The following is an 8,097-nucleotide window of genomic DNA, read 5'->3' on the forward strand; positions in this document are numbered from 1 at the left end:
AATGTAAATTCAAGAAAATAAGGCCACGTTGCAGGCCTGGATGAATTCGGGATCGTGGTGGCCAAAACAGGGAGCCGCTTCACTGGAGCCGAGCAACAACAATGGCGCATACTCACAGTTTATGGCAAAGTTCAAGTTCACCGTGTCTGAGTGATGGCTGCAAGAAGATGATGAGGAGAAACAGTAGCCGAGCTGAAGGCGAGCAGGTTGCAGGCTCCTTTTTCTATTAGGCCCTCCAGTTCCTGACAGAGAGCATCCTGCTCACTTCTCAGGCCTCAAATAAGACAAAACTAAAAAAAAAAAAGTAATGCTTCAAAATGTAAACAATGAGAAAATGTTTTAAACATTTAATCAATAAATAAAACTGATTAAATTTCAGCCTGTTCAAAATTGAGTGGTCAAATGAACTAATCCTTTTTATAATGTAAAGTTGTTGTTTTTTTTTTTTGTCTCTTAGTAGCTTTATCAGCCTGACCTGTTGTACTGCTGTTAATTAGAAACTCCTTACATTCAGTTATGTGAAGTGTCTGTAAAGCCGGTTATATAATCCAGTGTTCCCAATAAGAAACAGGTTTATCAACTAAAGCCTACGACACCTGAACAGGGAAAGTGGATGTACGTTGACGTAATGTTCTGTCAGAAATTGTAATGTTGTCAGGAGGAGCGAATCAGTTCCAGGTTTAATGATTAACCTCACCTTCCAACCTTCCTCTTGATATTCACTAAAGAAACACTGTTAGAAAACTGTATTAATATTTTCCAAACATTTAACTCCTCTTCTCCAACTTAACCCAGGCAGCAAGCAGAACAGGAGTCAACAAGTGAGTGAATCATCTACTGAATGGCCTGCTGCTCATGTCAGCGATGCTGATGGTAGCCAGCAGGATGACTTTTGATGCATTGTGAAATTGTAGCAGGACAAATTACACAGGCAGTTTCACAGCACTGTTGGACTATTGGCTGGATTGTTAAGGCTATGATTTTCTGAATCATAATCTTGGCATTTGTTGTTTTTTATTTGAAGAAAAACACAAGAAAAATTCCTAAAAATTTGTTAAATGTTTACGCTGAAAAAAGACATGATTTGTCACAGGCATCCATTCATTTTCTTCCACTTAAGCAGCAGGCTGAGCACAAGTCCAAACGTCTCTTCTCCCAACAATGTTTTCCAGTTCCTTCTGCAATGTGCCTGAAAATCTTCTAAAGAAAGGCAACCAGGAAGCATCCTAATCAGATCCACAAACCACCTAAGCTGTCTTTTTTTGATGCAAAGGAGCAGTGATGCTTCTCTAAGCTCCCTCCAGCTGTTAAAGCTCTTCGCCCTGTCTCTAAGGCTGAGCCCAGCCACCCAACGGAGGAAACTCATTTAGACATTTGTATCCATGATCTCTTTGTTTGTTTACTATTCAAAGCTCAGGCTTATGTGTGAGTTTTGGAATGTAAACCGACTGTTAAATCAAGAGCTTTGGCTTCCAGCTTAGCTCCCTCTTCACCACGATGGTCTGGTACAGTGCCCACATTGATGCTGATGCTGCACCAATCCGTCTGTTCTTCTCACACTCCAATTTCTCATCACTCGTGAACAAAATCTCAAGATACTTAGACTCCCGCACATTACCCCTGACCCTGAGGGAGCAATCTACCAGTTTCTGGCAGAGAACCATGGACTGTCATTGCTTCAAAAGTGCCCCTGTGTGCATCTTAGATTACAGCATCATTAACTCTACAGAACGACATTATCTGCAAAAAGCACAGATGTGAATTAGGTTCCCAAACAGAGTACCCTCCTCTCCTCAGCTTTACCTTGAGATCCTGTTGATTAACATCACAAACAGCATCAGAGAAAAGTGACAACTAACTCTGGCAAAGTCCAACAGCCACAAGAAATGTTGTTGACTCTGTTTAAAGAACATCAATACAGCTGTGACTTTGATTGTACTGATGGCTTATAGCAATGACCTGGTACCCCTTACTGCCACATCAACACAGGGCTATAGGCTTTCTTCAGGTCCACAAAACACTCATGTGCTGGATAGCCAAAGTTAAATGACCCCCTCAGCAAATCTGTGAGGGTAACATGCTGGTCCAGTGTTCCACAGCCAGGACGGCCCACTGGTCCACCACCTACAGGGACACTGGGGTCTGGTGCAGTGCAAACTGCAGAGAGATGGGAAACCCCTGACCCCCTGATGTCACAGTGTACTGAATTTTTATGAAAAAGAGTGTAACAGACCGTGAGGTAAAAACTACATATTATCTGAAGCCTGATCTGCAGACTGGAGCTCTTAGACCTGGAGTGAAAACTACTATTTAATCTGTTTAAGTTATAAATCTTGTCACAGCCTGTTGAGCTTGTTGCAACTGCTGTGTTCTCCCACCATTCAGTACACGATGAAAAGGGACTGTGGAAACTCACACAATTTTCATACATGTTGATTTATTTCTCTATTAATACATAGTATGTGTGTCAACAGACTCCAGCCCCCACATGACCCTAGTGAGGCTTATGCGGTGTACAGATTATGGATGGATGGATGAATTGAATTGCATGTTAAGATCTTTTCTGATTGTTTTTGTCTTTCACACTTCTCTCGGGGCCACAGTGGCCATCCATGAGGCGAAGGTGAAAGGAACAGAGGCGAGCCAGGACCTTTTCCATGGTGTCACAAGGAACAAGGATGCATAACCTGAGTGACAGAAAACACAAGACCGTCAACGTTTTTGAGAAAATGCAACATACAGAACCCTGTAAAAGTAGTGATATTACATTTAGTCTCACCTCAGATGGTGGTGGCTGCTGGTTGCTCCACCATGGTGCCCTGCACCTACCAACACTCGCTCCTCTTTCAGTAACTTCTGACAGTACAGAACATCTGCTTCCACTTCTAGCGTCTAAAAACAGACATAGAGAGCATTTTATTATTTAACTACTTTCTGCAGCACTCACTGTTGTGTGAATGCTGGTGTGTATAATTTTTTAAAAAGTTGTTGCTCATTGACCAGAACCAAAGACAGTATTATACAAATGCAGGTCTCAAAAATATCATCAGCTTACAAATTTCAACTTTGTAAAATCGTAAGTTTGTAAGTAATGCTTATTAACTTTATAAGTACATTTTGGTGTAAAATAGTCACATGCGTATCTTTGAAGAGCAACAATAGGCCGTTACAGTGGCCAGTATGTCTGTCTACTTGTTACATTTGAACAAGAACTTATATAATTTACAGATGACTTTAACTTAACAGTCACAGCATAATAATAAGAGAAAGATAGTATTCACTAAGATAAAGATAAAGCTGATGGAAAACATGAAACAGTATACGTGGAAAAAAAAATACTATACACAGCACTGTGAAAAAATTTGGCAGTTTTTGGTATGATTGTTAAATAATGCAAAACCTTTGGTATGGTCCTTCAAGTACCAGCTTTCATCACATCACACTACATTTTTTTTTACATGAACATGAAGGTTCTTATAACCTTTCCCACCTTGGCTTCCTCCCTAAACTCAGATGGTAAATACAGATGTGGATAAACGTAGATTCCCCCCATCACTGGCTGGCAGCTCATCCCTGGTAGATCATTCAGGAGCTCCAGAGCCCGCTGAGCATTCTGGGACAGAGTGGTCAGAGTGAGGAGGATCTCCTGTGGTGAACAGAACAATAGAGAGTTGATTTTAAGGCGTAATACAACAATGTATGCCAGCTTCTCTTGTAGGACCTTCTTGTTAGCTCACCTGAGTGTATGTGTCATATGAAGTGTCTCCAGGCTTTGGTGGCTTGAGCATGAGATCCAGAGCGAGCTGTCCTGTGACTGGAGCACTGATGTCAGTGCACAGCATGGTATCAACGAAATGCGTCACCTCTGGGTCCATGTTGATTATCTCCATGTATCCTGCCATCTGACCACACCTGGGGCACACATACCAGATGTATTTGGTTTATTCATTCATTTATTTATTACACTTTTACATCATTGGTCGAATGGTGTAGTGGAAAAGCAGGCAGCTGTTTTAAAGAAGAGTTTCACTAATATAAATTCAATTGACATCTGAATGGATGTGTGTGACATGGGCAGTTGGGTTGGCGTTGTTTGAGACATGTTGGTGAGTTTTCACTTGCCTGTTTCTTACATGCATGCTTTCACGGTGTGAAAGTCAGAAACGACAGACTGTACATACAGACGTCATGTCAAACTATGTCTGTTGCTCCCTTGTGGCAGTTGCATGTCACCAAAGTGTGTGTCACCATGACTGACATCTGATTTGAATAAAGTAGTCATGGTGACATCTGTGGACATCTGATAAAGGATAAAACCTTTGAAGAACTGTTCCTTTCGTTCACTGTATCATCTGTTTCAAACCTCTAAAAAACTGTTTTGTATGAACTTATTGTCCTCTCTTTATTCAAGGGCACAGTATTGGAATCCAAGAGCATTATTTTTATCATTGTATGTTCAGAGATTGTAAAGGTTCCCCTAAAAACCTTGTCCTCTAAATACCTCCTGCTCTGGTGTGCTCCTACTCAAATGTTTGTCTGAACTCAGATACACTGTTGTTTGCACAAACATTGCAATCAGTCTGCTTCTGTGTACTTACAAAACTCCTGCTCTGAGATTTCTGCTCTTACTCTCAGATCTTTGTGAACCAACCCTGTTAAAAATCCCAGCCGATAGAATGCAACATATGTGTGTACAACAGTGACCTATAAAAATGGCGCTGCTCCCTTGCGGTGCACTCTGTTTACTTACTACAGCATCACTCCTGGAAGGTTACTGTGTGTCCATCCACTCTCACCCTCCAGAGTTTATTACATGTACTTCATTTGTTCTCATGTAAGACTTAATAGGATTTTTAAGTAAAGGCACTTTGACAGGGATCAGCAGACCCTTGCTAGTTGGATTGCCCAAGTTAAGGACCCCAAGTAAACATTTGATTTTAATGGTGCTTACTTTATTCAGATTTAATTGGTAAAGGCATATGTGTGAAGTGGGGATACATCCATGACAATATGGGTTCATGATTAATAATTTCAAGTTTTCATTACACTAAGCACTGCCAGTACTGTAACTGCAACAAACAGCAAAGGATGTGTGAATGGTGAATATATATGTGCATATGTCCTACATTTCCAATGGAAATGGATAAATTAGGGACATTATGCTCAACATTTCAATGGTACAAGCGTCTTCTTCAGTTCAAGCCATTCACACTGGTTCTGTGCATTAACCCTCTCATTAACCCACCAAGCAGTTCCTAGGCAATTTCTTTCCTCAATGTGGGCCCTTTTTAGCAATATTGGATATTAAAAATGAAAGTCCTGCATCTCTATGGAAACAGCACAGCCATGGCTAGAAGTAGAGAGTCTTTTGTGCAGGATAATAAAGTGATACTGACATAAATTATACAAAATGAGAGCGGAATTTATTTGCTTTGCAAAAATTGGGGGCAAAGAAAGAGAAAGAAATGGAATCAGCATGCCCAGCTTTTTCCAAGTGTGCACAGATGTTATTAACATTGGAAACAAAATGGGGGCCTCCACAGTGTATAGATGTTTTATTTACATATTTACAGTTATTACAAACTTGGAGTTTTGCCCACTCATCTGCACATCAACTCTAGACAGATCTTTATTGATCAAGAATGTGTTTTGTTTTTCTTTTTTTCTTTCTCATTTGTGTCTTGTCATCTTCCTTATGCTCTGTGCAAACACAGCCTGCAGTTCACCTGAATTTTTGTCACACAACTGTTGGTCACTGCTGAGTGTTTATTTTTATGAGGGGTTTTTTTTTTGTTTGTTTGTTGTTGTTTTACATTTTAAAATAAAATGAAGAATAAAGTGATTTTGATGAAATATCAGGATTAGATTTGTTAAGCTTAGATTTAGTTGGCTGCACATCACACATGGCACATTATAAAATAATAGTTCTTCTATGTTTGGGTCAGATGAATGGGATAATTTTGATGATTCTTTAAGCCCGTCAGCAGGTTTGGAGGTCAAGAAGGTTAAACTGAACAATGTAAAAAAAAAAGGTGAAAATGGTTGAAGACTGTGACTGAAAGAAAAGCTGAGGGCCACTGAGTCTAAATGTATGGAGAGATGGAATAATGCATAATCATTTTCACTAATTCAATGAGATATACTGACACTAATAAAAAAAAAAAAAACATTATGTTCTGTGTGTCTGTGAACATGAAGGATGTATGTAAGATGCTGTTGATGATTCTGAGACAGACTCACTCTCCTATGCAGGTGCAGGATAAAGAGTGGGAGGAGACCAGCTCCACTGTGTCTGCGTACTCTTTGCCCATCTCAAACAGGACTCTTTTATAGGAAATAAACTCTCTGTCCAGTCCAATCACGCTGTCCTGGTAGACCTGGCAGGCAAAAGAAAAGAACTGATGGGTAAAGAAAGCTGCCACTTCTTGAAGTAAAGTCCAATCTGAGGACAAAGTGCATAATCACCTCATCAACAAACAGCAGGAGTCGCTCGGCTGCTGCAAACCGAATCACTTCCTCTATTGACTCCCTGGTCTGCACATGACCTAGAAAGATAAACAGCAGCATGAATAGTGATTATAGCAATATGCATTTAATTTACCTGCTGTGTGTTGTTCACCTGTGGGGTTTCCTGGGTTGCTGATGTAAATTGCTCTGGGCTGGCAGCGCCCCCTAGCAGTGGTCACAGCTCGGTGCAGCTCCTCCAGGTCCACAGCCCAGCCTCGCTCCTCTATCAGCCGGTAGGGCACCAGAGTCACCCCAGCCTCGTCCAGCAGAGTGGGCAGTGTGTGTGGGCAGGGCATGGGGGTCAGCACCCCCGTCCGAGCCTCCTCCTCCCCACTGGCCAGCAGCTTCACAATAACCTGAACAAATTAATCCACAATTGTGCTGTTTATTTCCGAAACTTTCCACATCAGACTTTAAAAGTTTATTGCGACCTTTTTTTTTTTTTTTGTTAGAGAAAACAAAGCAAAGAAGTTTTTCACATTGTCCTTTCAGACCGTTTCTCTTGCTCACACATTCCTTCCTTACTCGTTTATAAGGAAAGATATTGTTAATATTTAACAGTAAAACTACTGCTTATCAGTCTGGTACTTTCACGGTGTTCTTAGCAGTACTTTTGATTGTTTTGTTAGTTTGTCTTGTTTTATGAAGAGAAAAAAACTGAACAAGGTAAGAACAGAATAAAGATTGCTATATTTTCTTGTACATAACGTATAAGACTTCAATTTTACATAGCCACTAATGTTGTGTTGATGGGATGATCAGAGCTCTGTGGAGAGGGTCACAGGTTTTACTCACAAAACAAAATACTCTGCATTGTGTTTCATTCTACTGTCCAGCATTGTATCAGAATTAAAAGGTCCACCTTGAACAGATCTTAGGTAAATGTCAGGACATTGTGCTGATAAAACCTCTTTCACGCTCCACTTTAGGTATTAAATTAATGCAGTATTGACAGTCTTGTAACTGTGGTTCTATTAGTTTAGTGGGAAAAAAAACAGCTGAAGTACTTCTTTTACCACTAACACCAACATTTTGTCAGATAACAGTGAAATCCAGTCAGACAGTTTGTCACTAGATCCTGCTGTTATGTGATGATGAAATCAACAGTCAGATGAGGCTCTGAATTTCAGATTATATTTATAACCACAGACAATTAAACAAACAGCTGGAGAATACTTACTTTTAATCATTGCCTGTGTTTGTGCAATGTAGTTTACACGGTGTACCTGGTTAGTGATGAACTATGAGCTCAGCAGTGAAACATTTCTTCATCTGTATGTAACCAGCTTTTAATGACAGATTGATCATGTTTCTGCTTTCACATGCAAACGACTCGTTAGTTTTGTTTGGAACATTTTCTGCAACCGTTAACGCCGGAGCCTGTCGATCCTCAGGTATTGAAAAATTTCTATTTATCGCTGGGGTTCAGTACCCATTTGTGCTCATTTAAGCTTTTACCTCCAAATAAATGCTTCCTGTTCGCCTGGCTTTAAAAGCATTAGCTCTGACTAACTTTTCCAATCTTAATGCTTGAAAAACTGTGCTGGGGGCGCCGCTATAGCTCACCTGGTTGAGCTGGTGTCCCATGTG

General features: G+C 40.4%; 1 protein-coding gene across 1 annotated transcript in view; it reads right to left on the minus strand.

Annotated features, from left to right (window-relative positions):
• Positions 1-2,426: 2,426 nt before the first annotated feature.
• The window catches only part of LOC103358910 (alanine aminotransferase 2-like), an 8,478-nt gene continuing 2,807 nt past the window's right edge, over positions 2,427-8,097 (minus strand). Inside the window, exons 6-12 of the mRNA XM_008284061.1 lie at positions 6,620-6,863; positions 6,466-6,545; positions 6,241-6,377; positions 3,738-3,912; positions 3,491-3,646; positions 2,787-2,892; positions 2,427-2,691 (exon numbers count right to left, since the gene is read on the minus strand). Of these exons, the coding sequence (XP_008282283.1) occupies positions 2,552-2,691; positions 2,787-2,892; positions 3,491-3,646; positions 3,738-3,912; positions 6,241-6,377; positions 6,466-6,545; positions 6,620-6,863 (1,038 nt within the window). The 3' untranslated portion in view covers positions 2,427-2,551. The remainder of the gene's footprint in view (positions 2,692-2,786; positions 2,893-3,490; positions 3,647-3,737; positions 3,913-6,240; positions 6,378-6,465; positions 6,546-6,619; positions 6,864-8,097) is intronic.

Source organism: Stegastes partitus, unplaced genomic scaffold (assembly GCF_000690725.1).
Source record: "Stegastes partitus isolate 25-593 unplaced genomic scaffold, Stegastes_partitus-1.0.2 Scaffold342, whole genome shotgun sequence".
Taxonomy (NCBI): domain Eukaryota; kingdom Metazoa; phylum Chordata; class Actinopteri; family Pomacentridae; genus Stegastes; species Stegastes partitus.